Below are 21,727 nucleotides of genomic sequence, written 5' to 3'. Positions count from 1 at the left end.
CTGGTTTGTATGGTAATGCTCCATAACCCTAATCTAACGATGGAGATTGGTTAGGGGTGTTATATTTAATGGTATCAGAGCTACGATTTAGTCGATTATCAGACTGAACGTAGCATGAATGGAGTTTAAAAATACATGTCATTTTATAACTTGTGATAATGTGATATCTCCTAACTTAATATGATTTTGTTCCTTTTATAGATAAGAGATGTTTTTCAACCGATCAAGCTTTTCGATGACTTACAGAAACAAAGAAAATAAACTAGGTAAGCATCTAATGCTTAGTAAGTTTGTATAACGGAACTTAGACTTACCAAGTGCATTAATTAAACAACTATAAATGATTTCATTTAGCCATATATAATCCAAATTTCATTTTCCTATACACAACACCTCACAAGATTAGTAGGTGAAGCAATGCACACACATATAAATTTAACCAAATAAGGCATATAACATATTAAGCTTTTCAAATCATCAATCACTTTCATCATATACTATGTAATTTAGATAAAAACAAAGCATTAACCATCCACATATATCAATTAAGGTCTAATTATAATTTAGGTCCTCCCCCTTTCATTTATTAAGCTATTTAATCAATAAAATTCAATAACAATTAAGTTTTACATCTTTTATAATATAGTCATTTATCCTTAATTAACTATCCCAACATCAAAATTTCTAGGTCAAGTTTCAATATACCTATATGGTAACTCCATAAATATTTAATAAAAACATTAATATTTACGAGCTCGGTTTATAGAAACGAGATCCTGAAACCTCATTTTTCAAAACCACTTAACTTTAGGGACAAATGAGTTGTATCTAACTATTTGTTCACTTAGCAAAAATAATCAACTCAAAGTTCAATATGTTGTTATAATTGTCTCGTAAATATTAAATAATAATATTTACGAACTTACTCGTCGGATTTGCAGTTCTGACACCACTGAAAATGGGCTATTACAACAACGATGGTGCCGATACTTCATGCCCAATATCTATAGTTTGCCCCTGTTTTTTGTAAGTTAGTTATTTTTATTGTATAAATATTCAAAAGATTCATCCAAGTTCATCTCATACCGTAATACCAGTATAACTATTATAGTTAAATGAAAATATTCAGTATATAACATTTTGCCTATTGTTAGAACATAATAGTCTTTTACTCTGCCAATCAATGTGACATTCCTATACTTAATCCTACACTTTCTAAGATATAGGTGATACTTGACATAAAAGTATAACAATGATGAACAAAATTAAAAAACCATTAATTCAAATAATGGGTAAATGTGGTTGTTTATCACGTATGATTTTAATTTTACCGAAATAATTTTACCAAAAAATTATACTTAATATATTTTCAAATTTATGTAATGAATTTTATATGATATAATAAAAAATAAATTTGTGCATATAAAAAATATATTACTATTAATAAAATAATATTATGTGATTCACTACCATAACAACATATAAATTTATACATCAATAATACAACAAATGTTACAAATTTATTAAATGCATACATGTGCATGTTTGGAATACAATCTTAAAATATGACAAAAATCGAAGTCAACTTTAAAATGTGAAACGGAAAAGAGACGAACCTTTTTTACTTTAATTTTAACGTATATAAATTATATATGATTAGTGGATGTTGTTTTGATTTGAAATTTTTAGATAAATATAAATAATTTATATATATATTAAAGCAAGAGTTACTTACAACAATAATTTTTATTTTATATTATATTATTAAATTTATATTTAAAATAATTATAATATTTAATTTAGAATTGTTAATTAAAAATTGGAAATAAAATAGAAGTGACATTTAAAAATAATTATAATTTCAATTACTATTATTAGTTAATAAAAGTTGTGCTAATTTTATTGATGTAAAATAGAGATGTTATTTATATACAATTTTAAGCATTTTAATTATCACTTTATTAATATTAGAGTTAATGATATCGATTAGTTATTATTTTAAATAATATTACTTTGCACTAATTACATAAAATAAAATTATATTCTAGGGTAGAATATATTAAATTTACTTTAATTTTTATTCGAAAATTTTCTATTATGGTATTTGATTTGATAAATTTATATATTTTAATTATTTTAATAATTTAAATAAAAATATTATTTTATGGTAATTAATACAATTAAAATATAATATTTTAAAAATTATTTTAAATACATGCATATTTAAATTCTTAAATCAAGTGTTGAAGATATAGTATCGTAAACATTGGTTTTGAGTATGAATAACAATAGAATGTGTTGTGATATACGCCTTTTAACCTGCACCAACTTAATATTTAATTGGATTAATATAATATTTGGTACTTAAATTTGATATTTTTTTAATTTAGTATCTAAACTCTTTTTTGGGCCCAAATCGATACCTGCACTCCTTTTTTCTACTTCGGTATCTAAAATTTTTTGGGCCCAAGTTAGTACTTAACTTGACATTTTTTCTTAATATGGTGCTTAAACTTTTTTTTGTTTAATTAGGCACCTAAATTTATTAAATGTTACACAAATTAATTTTTTTTGTTATGCTACAAAAATACTGCCAGTATTAGAAGAAGTTCATGCTAAAAAAAATAGGTATTGAGCTATGCTTAATAAATTAATATTAAATAAGAAAAAAAATTAAAACCCTAAATTAAAAGAAATTCAATATTTTCAATTAATAAATTAATTAATTAAAACTAAAAATAATTGAACATATAAAATGTAAAAAATATCATATCATTTATCACATGTCGATCATGCATTGATTATTTTTGATGCTTCATAAAAAAATAACATTGTTAGTATGTTGGAATAATTTGTAAAACATTTAACAAGTACTAAATTGAGCAAAAAAAAAGATTAGGTACCAAATTAGAAAAAAGAGTCAAGTTCAGGTACCAAATTAGATCCTCAAAAGGTTTAAGTATCAACTTAAGAGAATTATTAAGTTTAGGTACCAAATTAGGAAAAAGTGTCAAGTTTGGATATCAAATTAGACAAAAAAGTTTAGGTACCAAATTAGAAAAAATTATCAAGTTTAGATACCAAATGTTATATTAACCCTATTTAATTAGAAGATATATATATTATATTTAAAATTGCCAAATAATCCCTTTTTAGTAACAAAAGTGCAATCGAACTTTCTTCATGCTAATGAAAAATATTTTAAAGTTTTAATTTTTAGTTTGTTAAAATAAATTATAAAGTTGGTGGAATCGAAAAGGAAGAATATAATATCTGTGGGTAAAAGTATTTAGTCTTCGGTCAATGCATATCCAATGCCGCAATACATGTTTGTAAAAGGTCGATAAATAAGGCAGAATCACTAATGACCCACAACTCTTCAAATTCAACGCAGCAAATAATACCCCCCCCCCCATAGCCTATACCTGCAGGTTTTTCTGTGTCTTTTCCATCACTTTCCACTTAGTATCAATAAATAAACTGCCTTTCTTTTTCCTCAATTTTACATAATCACAAGTTCCTGTTTGATGGTATTGGTTTTTATTACTTTAAAATTCTGTATTTCTGATGTAACTGACTCGTAGATTCCAAGTTCTTGCGAACGTGAAACAGAATCTCTTCGATAGGTAAGTTCAATCTCTCTTTTCACTATTCACCTTCTTTTTCAATTCAATATTATCTGTGTATTGCTACCCAGATTTTTCTTTTCTGCAAAGTTTGTATTTTTTTTTGAACACTGGTCTTAGTTGTGTGTACGGAATCATCTCATGCTTTTCATTCTTCCCATGAAGATTTTGATCATGGGTGCTTCTGGTTTTTAATTATTCGATAGTTATTGCTTTGTGTAAGCCTTTCCTGTTCATAAGAACTACATAGCCTACTGCTTTTGTGATTGTGAGATATATGAATATCAGGCTTTTAATTTGCTGTGTTGCGCTCAATGGGAGTGATGGGTTATTTGATTTGACTTCAGCTAGGAGATTATTGAGTTTATTAGAATTGTCTTTATTTAAAATTTTTGGATTAAATGAGAACGATTTGTACAAGTGTGAACACTTAAGCAGAAATAATTAGTATTCACACTTCATACCCTGGAAATTCCCCATAAATGCTTGACTTTTTTATATATATAATTTTGTAGGCAGCTTTGAACCGGAACACTGTTAGTTGGATATTAAGCAACCTAGACTCCAAGTAGCTGTACAAGGCATTTCATAGAAAGCAACTATGGAGCTCCCTGATGAAGCTTCTAAAAGGCTTGAGGTTAATCATTCAGCTTTTCTTGTTCCTCTTAACTAAGAAACTTTGCAGGATGAATATCTTTTTTTTTGTCATATAGGGGAAGCACACAGCAATGGTTGTGTGTTGGTTTCTTGGAAATGGCTGCCTCTTTTCTTGGAACAGTATGCTGACAATAGAAGATTACTATGTTTTTTTGTTTCCGGTAATTTCAATATCCTTATTTTACTTGTTTGTGCTGCTTTTTTTTTTTTCAAACTATTCCTCATGGTTGTGGTAATTTAATTGCCTTCCATGATTATGTAGATGCTCTAACCTACAGAAATTTGCACCTGATTTTGTTTCAACCTGCAATAAAGAGCTTCATAACATTGGGGCTTGAACAGATTTTATTGTCAGTCTGTATGTTTCACTTTCATCAAATACTTTTTTAGAAACATGAATGCATGATGTTTGGTACGTCAGAAAAGCTAAGAAAATGAGAGAGAAAACAATAGAAACAAGAGGGAGAAAGTTCTTTCAGTATATTAAAGAATGTCTAACTTCTTTATATACAAGGTAAAGGTTTTGAAAACTAAATGAACTCAATAAATGCTAGATACAAACTGCCTAACAAACTATCAACCTATTCATAACAGAATGTTAAACCTTCAGCTCACACTTCCGGCTCATACACTTGCATAGCTTACTCTAACAATGCAAAACCTGTTACCAGATTTAATACCGCAGCTCACTTTTCGAATGAGGCTTTTCCTTTCATTTCAAAGCTTTTCAACTGATTGCGATATTCTGATTATATCTTGCTTTTTTAGCTTAAAACATGTATAGTGATAGTAAAAAAAGTTATCATCATGTAACCTAGTTTCCTTTTTTTACTTGTGCAGAATTATCACCCATCAAGGGTCCTTACTCTTGTTTATCAGCCATTTGCACTTGGAACACTTGCAATACTGGCTTACCATGAGGCAAAAATAAACACTAGAAGAAGGAACTTATTTGGATATATACTGTTTTTCTTAAGTTCCCTTGCAATTTTAGTTGTAAGTTCCCTTGCAATTTATTTGGTACATGATAGGTTTACATTGAGAATGGCAACTGAAGCCTGCTCTCTCATCCTCAGAAACTATCGTATGTTTTTGTTTCATTAACTCAAAGTTATATCATTTGAGAGGATTATGATTTCTCTCCTCTACGTTTTATGTATAGTTAGATTTAGCTACGTCTGGTAAAGGAGGACTTGGAACTTTCATAGGAATTTGTATCATCAGTGGTGTTTTTGGGGTTGCAGATGCTAACGTGCAAGGTGGAATGGTTGGAGATCTCTCTTACATGAGACCTGAATTTATTCAAGTCAGTATTAGGGATCAACATTGTTACATGTTAATGAGCTCTCTTTCGGCTGAATTATCTGATGAATAACCTTTATGTTTTTCTTTTTGTTATTAGTCATATGTTGCTGGTTTGGCTGCATCGGGGGTTATAACCTCTGCTTTGAGGTTAATCACAAAAGCAGCATTCGAGAATTCGCAGGGCGGTCTTCGCAAAGGAGCCAGTACATTCTAATCGCCATCCTTCTTTGTTTGTTGATTATAGTCTAATTATCTGAAATTTGAATTAAGCTTGACAATTATTTGACTTGCAAGTCATTAGCATCCCTTGCTTGCATAATATTATCTCCATGAACCATTGATTTTGGGACTATGGCAAATAATTTAAGTTTAAAATGCTTTGTACTATTTCCTGTGTATCATACAATAAAGAATGATAATCACTTTCCATGGTTTTACTTCAAATCATTATTCAAAAATTAGTTCTTTAGTGGTTATATGTGGTTTTCTTGGCATATATTTGGTCGGTAGCAAACACGCTGTTACTCCTTCAAATCTTTATGCTGCTGCAATCTCTTGCATTTCTTGTTAGTGCAATTGACTGAAAAATGCAAATTCAACCTTTTAATTCTTCTCTCTCTCTGTTTGTCTATTTTTCATGTTGATTTATCGCTGTTTTGGTTTATTTGAGACTAATAATTTTTTTCTCTGCTCGACACCCTCACCCCTATGCAGTTCTCTTCTTTGCCATCTCTTCATTTTTCGAGTTTCTCTGTGTTCTTCTCTATGCATATATATTTGCAAAATTACCTGTTGTGAAGTACTATCGCTCAAAGGCAGCCTCTGAAGGATCTAAAACCGTTGCATCTGACCTTGCTGCTGGTGGCATTCAAGCATTACCCGAAACTGTATGTCATTCATCCATAAAAATAAAAAGATCCTAGTAAATTTCAATTGATTTATCTAACAACAATCAATGTCTTCCATCAGGATGATGTAGAGTCCAAAAACCAAGAAAGGCTGAGCAACAAAGAGTTACTACTTCAGAATATTGATTATGCAATTGACATGTTCCTGATATATGCGCTGACACTATCTATTTTTCCTGGATTCTTGTCTGAAGATACCGGCAAACACAGTTTAGGAAGCTGGTATGTTTTTTGTCTGAAACACTGCTATTCCTTCTCAGTGTGTGTAGATATAACTAAGTGACACCGGGTTTATCATAACATTTCAGGTATGCGCTTGTTTTGATATCAATGTATAATGTTTGGGATCTTATTGGGAGATACATTCCACTCATAAAACCTTTGAAGCTGGAATCAAGGAAAGCTCTGACAACGGTGATAATTTCTCGTGTTTTACTTGTCCCGGCATTTTATTTCATGTCCAAATACGGTGATCAAGGCTGGATGATCATGCTAACTAGCATCTTAGGCTTAAGTAATGGTTACCTCACCGTATGCGTCCTTACATCTGCACCCAAGGGATACAAGGGACCTGAGCAGAATGCATTGGGGAATTTGCTTGTTTTGTTTCTCCTAGGAGGTATCTTTGCAGGGGTCACACTTGACTGGTTATGGCTCATAGGCAAGGGATGGTAAAGTTTAGGTTCAAAGCTGGTTTTAGGAATGAAAAATCAGGTTTATTGAGTTGAAATTGGAAATAATGATCCCTTGCATTTTGATTTGAACACAGTAAATGATGAAATTGTTCCATAGTCGTAGGCTACACGCACCAATGCTGAGATTTCATATTCATTAAAATTCCTTTGTATTCATCAACACCATGCTTTAAGATTACTGAATGTGTCATTGTCTTCTATTCTCTCTCATATATCATACATCAAGTTCCTAAGTGCCCTACTAATCAAATAGTTAAGTTTTTAATCCTTAAAAGATTGAAGCCAGAGATAGATGGGTTTCAATTGCAACATGACAAATCTTTCTAATAAAAAGTAATTTATATCTAAAATAATGAAATTTAAACACAAAATATCGGAGTTTTGATTGTTGAACTTAGTTTAATTTGTGTAATTTTATATATATTTTCAGATATTTTTCACTCTTGTCAAAATTATCGGTCTAAATATTTTATCATACTAAATCAAAATAGAATGTTAATAGATTTTATCTGTCGTTTTATCATACCTACGATGCAGGAGAATGAAAATATTTATATAAAAAATATATAATTTTATTGTAACTCATAGAATTTTTAGTATTAATAATGCTATTGATTAAATTGGTGTTACAACTTGATATTAGTTCAAGATCAATGGTAGTACCATATTAAATAGTTGCACCCATTTAGTATTTTAATCTAATGTATTATTGTGTTTAAATTTAACGTGGTCTTGTTAATTAATTACAAATCATATGTTTCATTATTTATTGTATGTTATTTTTAACATCTCTATGTTCTAAATATGATTTTCATTCGTATAAGCATGTGAAAAATTATCTAGTTATTTATTAAGAAGTTGAATATTAGACTATAAATATATATATATATGTAAAAACAAAAATATCAATAAATTTAAAATGCTACACTAAAATAAATTGACACTGATATGTACCAATACAAGAACAAAAATAATATATGCACTGAAACGATATTGATTAGTTTTGTCTGATTTTTTCATCTCGGTTATTCCTTAAGCTTTAAGTTACTACCGAGGTTAATATGACTCATATGACAAAAATATTCTCTTAATGTCACGTCATTGATTTTTTGTTGACATATAAAAATATAATAAAATTTTCAAAAATAGAAAAATACAATAAATTTTTGTAAAAGTTTAAAAAATATATAAAAATCCAACAGAAAACTTTATAAAAATCAAATTTCAAAAAAAAAATTATTAGATATTTTTTAAAAGGCTTAATCCATGATTTGGCCTATAAGATATATTTATTTTCTCATTTTGGTACTTCAATTTTTTTTTAATTTGGTACATAAAGAATGCCTCCATTATATTTTTCAGTTCATCTTTTTTTATAGGCGTTAAAATTTCTTTTTACAACCAATCACAAAGCCTCACATGATGTCTTTTATTAAATGTATATACATATTAAAATAGAAATAAATAGAAATAAGTATATAAAATTTCAAAAAATTATATGTAAAATATAAGAAAAAAACATAAATTATAAAAAAAATTAAATTTAAAAAAAATAAAATAATTGAAAAGAAATTAGATGAAATTAAAAATGTAAAAAAAATAAAATTGTTATAAAATAAAGAGAGATGGAGAGAATAAAGAACAAAGAAAATATGAAAACAATAGACGATGTACTTTATTGATTAAAAGGGATGATTACAATACTTTATCTGAGTCTCTATTTATAGGCATAAGAAGTATAAAAGGAGTAGAGATCTAATTTTAATAACTATTAGAATTTTAAGTACAAACTTTATCTTGATTATGATGGACATCCACTTAATAAGATATTCATAACACTCCCCATTAGATGTACATTGATAGATAATGTGCCGCTAAAACCTAATGAAGGAAAAATAGTACACAATCTATAAAACGCATAATATGATGCCTCATTAAAAACCTTACTAGGAAAACTCAATGGGACAAAACCTCAATTAAGGGAAAAAGAGTGCAATGCGTATTTACTCCACCTCATGTAAACATCACATATTTTCTTATATTCTACATATTAAATCTTAAATACTAATTTTTCAAATGACTATTTAAATGTATTTGCTAAGCATTTATATTACCATTCTTTCAAAAGTCACGAATGAGGGAAATTTGGGGAAATATATTTTGATCTCTTCAGGAGATTCAACAATAATTGCCATAACAAACTTTAATAATGATTCTTTTATAAAAACAAAAATAGGTATTTTTGATCATTTTATAATCCTCCTTCAACTACTATTCACTAAGTCAAATTTACCACATATATTCAAATTATTTTAATTTATATAAATGAACAATTTCTCGAGAATTTCAATATGCTTCTATATAATGATTTATAAAAGGTTGTAATAATAACCATTAGGCATAAGTTAAATCTTTTATGAATTGTCAATTTAATAATATATCTAAAGGTTATTGCATTGACCACAAAAGAATATTATATCTTTTCATAATTAATACCAGGACTTAGCGAAAAACATCATATTTTTATTCCACTTTTGCAAAACTACTTCAATTGTACCTTCACTGGCTTTATACCTTTAGATATTTGGACTACTGGTCCAAAAACTCCACAAATTTAATTATACTTAAGTTGCGTCTTTCTATTTTGATTAATTTATTTCATATCTATATTTCTCAATAGATTTATTTAAGATCCTCCTTTTATTTCATTATTTCAATAATAATATTGCATGCAAAATCACTATCGACTATTTTTATTATTCGATTTCACATTTTCTCGAATTAACATAACTTATCGAGATCTCTTATTTTCATCATTCAAAAATTCAGTTTCAGGTACCTGAATCTCTTTTGAAGTTTTACTTATTAGTTATGCCCTGAGTCTCTTCTAAAGCACCTACCTCCACTATATGACCATCTAAAAGAATTTTCATCTTTGAAACCGATCAATCTATTATTTATTCTAACTGATTGCCCTACTGGAACTTTGATTCAAATAAAATATTAGATGGCATATATCACTTGGCTAATCTCATTAAGTTTGTAAATACATCTAACAATTAACTTGTAATGAGTTATCCTTATTGAACTTCTGGTTCAAATTACTCTCCCCTAACTCATTACTAGTTATTATTTCTCTCCTCCTAATGTCGGGAAAACTATCGATCAAAATTGTAATCAGAAGTCATGTCATAATTGAATCTTGGATACATTCAAAACATCTAATAATATAAAGAAACTTGTGATTAATATATATTTTCAACTTTCTTTGAGGATACACTTATCTTTGTGCGTTATGGTGGAGCAATTGGAACACATACACACATATAAAAATTCAAAGATGAGAATTATTTAGCTCTTGATTAAAAACCAATTGTAATGGGGAGTATTTATAACTTATTGACTTGATGCGTACAACAAGTAAATCAACATAATCTCATGTTGAAATAAAAAGTTTAGTTCTCATAAGTAATGGTTTAGACATTAATCAGAGATGTTTAATCAATAATTTCTCTAATGCACAAACTTTTACAAAAGTTTTTCAAACTCAATCAATAAAAGATTGAGATATAAACACATCAGTATTAGCAAGATAAATTGTCTTAATTGCATTATCTGAAATTAATTATTTAAACAAGCAATCTTACAAACGACAGGTTACAAATTGATAACATGTAACACCCCTTACCCATACCCGAGACCGGGACAAGGTACGAGGCATTTTCAAAAAATACGGGTCATAAAATTTCATTCCAAATTAAAAACTGACCAAACAAGGTCATATTATTTTTATTATGGACCTACGAGGTCCAAAACAAACATTTAAAAGCAATCCGGAACTAAACCGCGAACTTAAGAAAATTCTAACAAAGTTTCTAGGTTTTAAGCCTCACACGCTTGTGTGGAAATACTGCACACGCCCGTGGCTTGTCCCATACCCATGGGGAATTTCTAGAATTTGTTTTTCATTTCGAACCTACAGGGGTTTTTACACGGCCGAGCAAACGCCCGTGTCCCTCACACGACCTAGACATGCCTATGTCATCGCCCGTGTCCAAAAACCTGGACATTCTGTTTATGACGTCATCGCTCATTTAGGGGCACACGGCTAAGGCACACGCCCGTGTGCTAGGCCGTGTCCTCCACACAGTTGAGACACACGGCCGTGTCTCTACCTGTTTGTTTACTACCATTCATACTAACATAGAAATTTTAGGTGTAGGGGACGCACGGCCATTCAACATGCCCATGGGGTAGACTGTGTGTGACACACAGTCTAGACACATGCTCGTGTGGACCACTTAAAGGCTATTTTCCAAGCCAATAGTCACCCACAATCACCCATACATTCAAACATACTTTATAACATGCAACATGACATATTTAGGCACTCAAATGTTCCACACCATGACACTCTCATATTTTCATAATGTCATCCTGTTGCATATTCATTTCCTACACCATTTAGAGACATTCCACACCAATTTCATGTATTATTAAACTTGTTACCATAACCTCAAATTGAGCACTCATGCATATAGTCATTTTAAACTATTAGGTCGCCCCTTATCCCTTAACACCAGATTCATACTTTACCATACATTCATCGATCAACAACATATCACTCCATTACCATGCACTAATCAAGCAATAACATATCCTACCATCAAAACACTAGCACATGCATGCATGGGTAATTAAATTATAACCCAATAATCAAATATGAGCCATATCATATGGCCATTACAAAATGAATCATCATTATCATAGGCCTTCACAATTTGGCCAAATAGCATGACACATATCACAAAATGGCCAAGTTTTTTATACATGCCACACTCAAAATAATAATTTCACTATACCCAATAGTCCTTTGATAGTATGATCGAATACTCCGACAGCTTCCGATCCCCGAGCTAGCTTGGTGGAACTACAAATGATGAAAAGAGAGGAGAGTAAGCATTAAAGCTTAGTAAGTCCACATACAAATAATATGAAATAGTAGTAAGGAATTAATATACAAAAACATAACAACATATACATAAAGACTATTCATCATTCAAACCTTTTTGTATACTTATCATATGTTCATATATATACATGTACATAAAATTCTCACCATAAGTCATTCTTTATCAATGCATTACTCATGAGTTTAGCATACATACCTGTACTCATCGTAAAGTATCCATAATTATAGCTCTTTCATATATCCTCCTTGGGACTCTCATTACATTCATTACATTACCCGTTGAACACTCGGAATATTATTAGATACGCGGAAACCTTGCACATAAGTGCCACATATACAAACGTAGCTGAGGCTACCACATAACATGTAACACATCTATAATGAACTCAGACCTCTCAACGAGCTCAAATGTTACATGAATCGCATCCATTATGAACTCAGACCTCTCAACGAGTTCGGATGCTCGCATCCATAATGAACTCGGACCTCTCAATAAGCTCGAATACCACATATCTCACGAACCAGAACCACTCAACGAGTTCGAACTTCTTAGTTCCTAGTGACATGTCACTTGTACCCTAAACTATTTCTAAGGTTCAAACGGGATTTTTCCTCCCTTACATAAAGTATCTCCATCGTACTTGCTCGTAATGTCGTGGATAACGACCATAATAACATTCATGCTTTCATAACAATTAGCAAGTATATAACTCATAATTACAATAAAATAATTATTACAATATATTAAAGCATTAAAACATACTACAACACCACATTATTTGCATATGTACTTACCTCAGTACAAAATGATGATAATCGAGCCTAATCATCGTGTACTTAATTCCTTCCTCGATCAAGTCCCGGTTCACATTTTTCTTGATCTATAATGTCAAATTTAACTTATTTATTATTCACATTGATCAAATGGGTCTATAAATCATACTTTTGAAATTTTATATTTTGACCCCTAAACTTTCCAATATTTGCACTTTGGCCCTTAGACTTGTAAAATGAAATGCATGCATTTTCTTGCTTACCCAAGCCTAGCTGAGCCTTTACTAAGCTTATATTAGCCCATATTTTCTCTTATTTCACATTATTACTATTCTCACTACAGGAAAACAGACTTTTAGCGGCACTTTTTTAGCCTTTAGCGACGCTTTTAGGCGCCACTAAAACTTTTAGCGGCGCTTTCTAAAACGCCGCAAAAAATGCTGTTATATGTAACGCCACAAAAATTTGTGGCGTTTATTGGAAAAAAACGCCGCTAAAGGTCAAGGCTTTTAGCGGCGTTTGTGGGAAAAGCGCCGCTAAACGTCAAGGCTTTTAGCGGCGCTTTTTTTTACAAATGCCGCTAAATTTGGCATATTTGAAGTATTTTTTTCACCAATATCCAGCCCTTCCTGCATTAAAATCCAACCAAATATAACAAATATAATATAAAATGCAGCCAAAAACAGCAAATTTAACATAAAAAATACAACCAAAAATATTAATTCTAAATGATACTTCAAATTTAACTAAAGATATATGATATAATTAATAATAAAGTATAATTTAAAATATTTTTACAATAATGTTAAACGTGACAAAACTTAAAAACATTCTTACAATAAGAAAACTAATGTCTAAGACGGCGGCTTTTGCGATTGTTGAAACATATGCATCATCTGCTGAAGCTGTAGCTGGAGGTCATCGTACTTTTTGCTCTGTTCTGCTACCATCGCTCGTGCCTCTGCCTCTCTCGCTGCAGCCGCTGCCTCTCTCTCTGCTGCCTCTGCTCTAAGTTGTTGCTGGAGTTCTTCATATTTTCGTTGATCCTCGGTAATTTGCTCAACCGTGTTTGCTTGCATCTGAGCTATCTGGTCTCTTAACCTCTGAACTTCAGCTTGAGCTTGACTTCCGGAAGGCATGTATTGCTGGGAGCCGGATCCAAAATATTGGGTCGGGGTAACACCAGATCCTTGAAATCGAACCCGACCGTACCTTTCAGGACCCAAAACTTTAGTGATAATTCTGTTATCAATGTTCTCAAGATTAACAGAACTATCACTCGAAGCAATCGCTTCATATTCCGCCTTCTTCTCCTTTAGTTTCTCCTAAAAAATCAATTAAAGAGTTAGAAACGAAATATATAATAAAAAGAAATGCAACATAACTTAACATTTTTTAAAACTACTAATGATGAATTGAATTAAACAATTATAATTAAAGATTATAAATATTTAGAATAAATCAAATATTATTAAGTGAATATACCATAATTTCTCCAGCTTCGGATGTCATAGGAGATCCATCTTTCTTCCTATGCGTAATCTCAAAAAGCTGAAGGCGTCCAACTTTTTGTCCGGATTTGACTTCCTACAATATAGTAGTAAGAATATTATTTAATAATAGAAAGTTATTAATATTTGAAAGAATTAAAAAATTCATAATACCTCGGCCTCAGCTACAGAAGCAAAACTTCTCGACCCTGCCGTGTGCGTGAATTTTTGTTTTTGCCTGCTGCTTGTTCCAACTCGCTCACGGTCCTACATAATAAAATTATTATTACGTATATAGTAAACACTATATATAAGAGTTTGGAAATACGCAATACCTCTCCTTTCTTTGAATTCCAAAATCTAACCGCATCTTCCCATTGATACCTCAGTATTCCTGGCGGAACATTTCTCAGTTTTTCCTCGAGGCTTATGTTTTTCTTAAAATATTGTTTCTTTAAAGTGCTTTTATTGTCTCTCCATCTTTTACCTAATGCCTTCTTGATATAATCATCGGAGACTTCTAAAGCAAATCTCTCCTAAAAAAACATAAGTTTAGAATGTAAATATAAATGAAACTTAAACCAAAGTATTATAAATTGCATTCACATTTTGTTACCTTAATATTAGCGAGAGCCTGGTTTTTGTTGCTATCAGGCATGTGATGCCATGATTCGTAGTTGATGGGCAACATATTTGCATTTCGTGCTAAAATGCCCAAATAGCCTGCTTAAAGTCGAGCTTCAGATCCAACAGGCTGACCATGAGTATTTCTACTTACTTTAACACGCTCGACAGGATCTAAGTCGTATAAATCTCTAAGTAGCGTACGTCCTCGAACTCTGCGCGTCCCACCACTTTCAGCTGAAAAATGATATACTATTATTATAGTAAAATTGACAAATAATTCAATAATAAAAGTCAACACATGTAAAATGAACATAATATTACTTTGAAATTCTTCAAGCTCATCAAGTGTCTCCGGCACATTCGAAGATCCAACAACTGTCTGCTGTTCACTATTTCTTTCTTCCGAATTTGGAGTATTCTGGACAATACTTAAATCTCGTACTCTTCTTCTACGCATTTTTCCTGCAATACACATAAAATAATTAAAGTTTTAGTAACAAATTACAACAATAGTAGTACATATAAAATAATTAAATTATATAACATGACAAAGATTAAAATTATAATATTACATATAATTAAAAAATTGTAAAATCTTACTACATCATTATTCGTAAATATCTTCATCCACATCATGTCGAACCCATTGATGTTGTGTATTAGTACTAGGGATATTTTCATCTAAGTTTTGTTCTGGAAAAGGTAATGTTTCTGATCTTTCGACGATGTCATCTCTACTTCCATTACCCATGTCAAACAAGTCTCTAGGGGTGTTCTGGAGTACAACATACCAACCCTCATCAGTTGGATCTTTCGAATAAAAACTTGTTTCACTTGAGAGGAAAATACATATGGCTCGTCCATCAATTGTTGTCCAGTGTGAATCAAGCGAGAGAAATTCACCATTGTAAAACCAAATTGATCTTTTTTTAATTCCTCGAGCAGTATTAACATCTGCCCAATCACACCGAAATAAGATAACTTTCCATCTGCCATAGTAATCCAACTCAATAATGTCGGTAAGAAGTCCGTAATACTCCACATTACCCTCAACCGGATTACTATCCCTAGCACTAGCATAACTTGTAATTGAAGAATTAACAGCTCCACAATTTTGAGTTCTCCTCATTCTCTCGTGATACTTTGTATGAAATCTGTATCCATTGATGAGGAAGGCACTATATCTTTTTATTACTCTGTTCGGACCTTGGGAAAGCCATTTAACTTCGTCATTGACGTCCTTCCCACTCCAAACCTATTGAATCGAAAGTAAATTAAATAATTAAAAATGTATTATGTAAAAACATTCTTATTTGATTAACTAAATTTCACGATTATATGTAACTTATTAACTTTAGTTACATACCGTTTGACTTAACCATTCATGAAAAGATTCTGTGAATAACTTATTAATCTCTCGATGTTGTAATCTTCGAGAGCGTGCACGAGATCTCAAAATTTGTTTGTACTCACTATATTAAAAACAAGTTTAATTGGTTAGAAGATAAACAAATCAAAACGACGAATATGTAAGACAATTTTATAACTTACTTGCGCAACGGTTCAATTGAATCGTGGTTAAAAAGTACATATCGATGTGCCTGTATCCACGATATATCATCTAATTCTACAATTTCAACTTTGCCGATTGGTTCTCCATAACTTTGAAATAAATAAGTTTCGGCCAAGTCATTATCATTGAGCCCAGCATTTCTACTTGGTCTATTCAATCGTGTTTCAGCATCTTCTAAATATCTAGAACAGAAGGTCATGCACTCTTCTGCCAAGTAGCCTTCAGCAATTGATCCTTCTGGATAACGCTTATTGCGACAATATGACTTCAATTTGCTTAGGAACCTAAACACGATATACAATATTTATCAAAAGCTGTAACTAAATGTATAGAGGTGAATGAATGAATACTTGAGAAATAAATTAGCACCTTTCTATAGGATACATCCATCGATAAAAAACCGGTCTACCAAGGATTGCTTCGTGAGGGAGATGGATTACCAAGTGCACCATAATAGTGAAGAAGGAAGGTGGAAAGATCTTCTCTAAATTGCATAAAGTCAAAGCCGCTCGATCCTTTACTTTCTCAAGTTCTTCGACATTCAAAACTTTGCCACAGATAGCTTTCATTATATTGGATAGTTCAATTATACAGGACGTCACATTTTTTGACATGCAGCACCGTAAAGCAACTGGGAGTAAATCTTGCATCAAGATGTGGTAATCATGTGATTTTAATGAATATAATCTTCGATCTTTAAGACTCACACATCGAGATATATTTGACGCATACGCATCTGCGACCTTTATATCCTTCAACACCATACAAAACACCTCTTTCTCTTCCTTTGACATTGAAAAAATAGAAGGCGGTAACCGATATTTCCCATTCGGAAGTACTTGAGGATGAAGATCACGCCGAATTCTCATGTCAACTAAATCAAGTCGACTCTGAAGATTGTCTTTTGATTTTCCATCGACATTAAAAATTGTCCCAATTATGTTCTCACAGACATTCTTCTCAATATGCATGACATCAAGATTGTGACGTAAAATATTATGCTCCCAATAAGGTAACTCAAAAAAATACTTCTTTTTTTCCACAAGTGTGCCTCATTAGGATCATCCTCTTCGTCAGATTCATCATCAGATTCATCCCTCAATATTCTCTTTGATCTCGTGTTAGGTGGTTGATTCATCTTCCCATAACTAAAGTTGATATCTTTTAACATAAACAAGATTTCAGATCCAACGGTCTGTTGAGGAGCTCCTCTGTACTCTTCAGTACCGTCAAATAGAGTCCTCTGGAATCTAAATTTATGATTTCCATCTAACCACCGACGATGGCTCATGTAAGAGAACTTCTTCCCATTATACAACCACTTCGAACAAGTTTGCGCAGCACAACAAGGACAGGCATAACGTCCTTTAGTACTCCAACCCGATAAATTAGCATAAGCCGGGAAATCATTAATTGTCCACAATAAAGTTGCACGTAAATTAAAGTTCTCCTTTCTCAATACATCATATGTCTCAACACCCGACCATAATTGTTTTAACTTTTCAATAAGTGGCAGCAAATAGATGTCAATATCATTTCCGGGACCTTTCTCTCCAGGGATAATCATTGATAAAATAAATGAAGATTGCTTCATGCAAATCCATGGAGGCAAATTGTAAGGAACAAGCACTACAGGCCAAGTACTGTACGAAGTACTCATGATTTTAAATGGATTAAAGCCATCAGCTGCTAGCCCAAGCCTCACATTCCGAGGATCGCTTGCAAAGCTTGGAAATTTACTGTCAAATGATTTCCAAGCTAAAGAATCCGCAGGATGTCTTAATAATCCATCATCGGTCCGTTGATCATTATGCCACGTCATAGATTCGGCTGTCTTTGAGGACATGAAAAGCCTTTGAAGTCTTGGTATCAGGGGAAAATATCGCAAGACCTTGACTGGCTTCTTTCTTAACTGTGCCCCACCTTTATCCGTATTCACATCTTCTGTATTACTATTCATCCAACGAGACTTACCACAAACATGACAAGATTGTTGGTTTTTTTTATCACCCCAGGACAACATGCAGTCATTTGGGCAACTATGAATTTTATCGTACCCAAGGCCCAAATCTTTTATTAGTCTCTTCATGTCTTGACAAGACTGGGGAATTTTTGCAAACGGAAACATCTCTCTTAGAAACTCTAGCAGCATTGTAAAAGAGTTTCCGCTCCACCCTCCCAAACATTTTAAATGAAATAGACGAATGCAGAAGGACAATTTCGAATATTTTGATCCCTCGTAAAGTTCTTCATTCATTTCATTAAGTAAATTGTAGAACTTAGCCGCTTCTTCATTTGGCTCCTCATTAGGTGCACTTGTTCCCGTTTCGCAAAAAACATTTCCACCAATATTACAATCCTCAGATATAATAAAGTCAGGTGGAAACGATTGCTCACCATGACTACGCATATTAAATGCAGCCCGCAACATATCTTCCATGTCATCTTCTCTAACATACTGATGGTAATCAGTATCAGGATAAGTCGGATTAATCGTTGAAGAAGTTCCACTAGATGTACACTCTCTATGGAAAATCCATTTTTTATACCCCCGAATAAAGCCATCAACAATTAGATGTTCGTAGACAACTTCACGAAAATGCCAGTAGATGTTGCCACACTTCTTACACGGGCAAAGAATCATATTCTCTTGGCTTGCATTTTGAAATGCAAAATTTAGAAAAGTTTGTACTCCATTTTGATAGGCATTGCTTACCCTTGACAATTTCATCCAACTCCTATCCATTTTGTAGTTCTTGAAATCTAAAGTTGACAACATATTACAATTACTTAAATGCTCTCAATTGATTTAAATCATATCATTATACTAAATATCAAGCCTCTAATGGGTATAAACTAATTTAGGCAAGTTGCAGGATTTTCAACTATAGATTTATGTATTATGTAAGTTAAGTAAATTTCGTAAACTAGTTATGTATGATATGATATATATTATGTAAGTTATGTAATTTATGATATGATATATATTTATGTAAATTATATATTTATCTAAGTTATATAAGTTATGTAAGTTATGTAAATTATGATATAAAATATATTTAAGTATTATGTAAGTTATGTAAGTTATATATTTATCTAAGTTATATAAGTTATGTATGTTATATAAGTTATGTAAGTTATATATGTTATATAAGTTATGTAAATTATGATATCAAATATATTTATGTATTATGTAAGTTTTTTATTTCACGATATGGAAAATCACATGGATAATACATATCAAATATCAAGTATCTACAGGTAAGTAGCGGGATTAAATAATATTTAATTAAATAATATTTATAAAAATTATTTTAATTAAATAATATACGTGTCGTTCGTTTTTATTTGACAAATCACATGTGCAGTTAAAATAGTCCACACTTAATTTAATTTATGTTTTACAAGTCATCTTTTCTTAAGTACATATTAAAGCACTGTGTGGACATCCGTATTTAGCTTAAAAGCTATGATTTAGTTTGAATAAAAAGTTTAACTTAAATGGTAAAACGGACGATAATATTTGTAATAAAACGGAGAATAATATTTGTGATAAAACGGACGAGAATATTTCAATAATAATTTAAATTTAAGTTAAAAACTATATAAAATATTTTATTAAATAGTTGTATATTAGATGAGACATATTAAATTGAAACATTTGAATTTTTTAAGATTCATCATACGTGGCGTTGTTACACCTAGGGAGGATCCATTATATCTTGCAGCTCGATATAAGGCAACCCGTCAGGTTTCCAGCCTATATACTTTGAATCTTTAAAATATTTAAAATAAGGTTGGAGAGAAGGTCAGCTATTGTTGTAATTTTGATAAAAAGTAGTTATAACTTTTAAAGAAATTTAAAAATATTAAATATTAAAATAAAACATTATTAATATAAAAATAGTAATTTGAATATAATAATATCAAAAAAGAATCGTAGTTTAATTTTTATAAGTAAATTGGAAATAAATTAAGGTTATATAAATATTCAATAGTAAATGAGCTCAATAGAACTGTTTTCAAGTCTTTTTGAATTTTTTAAGATTCATCATACGTGGCGTTGTTACACCTAGGGAGGATCCATTATATCTTGCAGCTCGATATAAGGCAACCCGTCAGGTTTCCAGCCTATTTACTTTGAATCTTTAAAATATTTAAAATAAGATTGGAGAGAAGGTCAGCTATTGTTGTAATTTTGATAAAAAGTAGTTATAACTTTTAAAGAAATTTAAAAATATTAAATATTAAAATAAAACATTATTAATATAAAAAATAGTAATTTGAATATAATAATATCAAAAAAGAATCGTAGTTTAATTTTTATAAGTAAATTGGAAATAAATTAAGGTTATATAAATATTCAATAGTAAATGAGCTCGATAGAACTTTTTTCAAGTCTTTTTGAATTTTTAAGATTCATCATACGTGGCGTTGTTACACCTAGGGAGGATCCATTATATCTTGCAGCTCGATATAAGGCAACCCGTCAGGTTTCCAGCCTATATACTTTGAATCTTTAAAATATTTAAAACAAGGTTGGAGAGAAAGTCAGCTATTGTTGTAATTTAATGGACAAGCAAGCTACACGGTAATAAATTAATTCATACCTGTTCATACTTAAGTTGAATCAAATAATAATTAAGTTGAACCAAATATTTAAAATTAATTTGGAAACAAAATAGTTCTACTCCAAACAGAACTAGCAATTAAATCTTTACAAAATCGCAACCCCAAAATATTAATTTTCCAAAATCATCATGATAAAACTATTATTGATTAGAATTTTGAAATAAAGCCTACCTTAATAAAACGTACCTGGTCTACTCCACTCTCACCAGCAAACAAAGGCTGGAGTCAAAAAAGTAATATTTGTTAAGTAATTTAAAGTGAAAATGCATAGAAATAAGGAAAATTTTAGCAACGAAACTTGTACGTACCTAGAACAAATGCCAATGGCTGTGGTGTATTTAGTTGCACCAAATATTAATTCAGGTGCTCGATAGTACCTAGAACAGATGTAAGATTATAAAAGTAGCACCAAATATATTTCAGTTTAAGCAAATATAGAAACTTTACCTATATCAGTTTTGCAAGTGC

The 21,727-nt window shown here is 30.9% G+C and overlaps 1 protein-coding gene across 2 annotated transcripts; it reads left to right on the top strand.

Moving 5' to 3' along the window:
- The first annotated feature begins 3,371 nt into the window (after positions 1 to 3,371).
- LOC107894121 (equilibrative nucleotide transporter 3) lies at positions 3,372 to 7,389 on the top strand. 2 transcript variants are annotated; one of them, XM_016819336.2, is made up of 9 exons: positions 3,372 to 3,626; positions 4,142 to 4,263; positions 4,340 to 4,444; positions 5,124 to 5,279; positions 5,446 to 5,589; positions 5,686 to 5,791; positions 6,303 to 6,475; positions 6,558 to 6,718; positions 6,805 to 7,389. In XM_016819336.2, exons 2-9 carry the CDS (start codon positions 4,228 to 4,230, stop codon positions 7,169 to 7,171), a joined length of 1,248 nt encoding a protein of 415 aa, XP_016674825.1. In that variant the 5' UTR covers positions 3,372 to 3,626; positions 4,142 to 4,227; the 3' UTR covers positions 7,172 to 7,389. The 2 variants fall into 2 exon arrangements, with proteins under 2 accessions (XP_016674825.1, XP_016674824.1); XM_016819335.2 differs by having other exon boundaries at positions 3,377 to 3,626; positions 5,124 to 5,367; positions 5,528 to 5,589.
- Positions 7,390 to 21,727: the final 14,338 nt, after the last annotated feature.

The sequence above is a fragment of the Gossypium hirsutum genome, chromosome A13 (assembly GCF_007990345.1).
Source record: "Gossypium hirsutum isolate 1008001.06 chromosome A13, Gossypium_hirsutum_v2.1, whole genome shotgun sequence".
Classification (NCBI taxonomy): domain Eukaryota; kingdom Viridiplantae; phylum Streptophyta; class Magnoliopsida; order Malvales; family Malvaceae; genus Gossypium; species Gossypium hirsutum.
Note: the sequence above shows the minus strand (reverse complement) of the source record. Positions and strands in the feature narration are given on the sequence as shown.

What these genes read in the sequence shown, in the direction of transcription:
- LOC107894121 (XM_016819335.2), top strand. Translation starts at nt 4,228, where the DNA reads ATGGAGCTCCCTGATGAAGCTTCTAAAAGGCTTGAG. An exon ending in TCTCATCCTCAGAAACTATC is followed by an intron (nt 5,368 to 5,527) that starts GTATGTTTTTGT and finishes TTGGGGTTGCAG; the next exon opens with ATGCTAACGTGCAAGGTGGA. An exon ending in TTCAAGCATTACCCGAAACT is followed by an intron (nt 6,476 to 6,557) that starts GTATGTCATTCA and finishes GTCTTCCATCAG; the next exon opens with GATGATGTAGAGTCCAAAAA.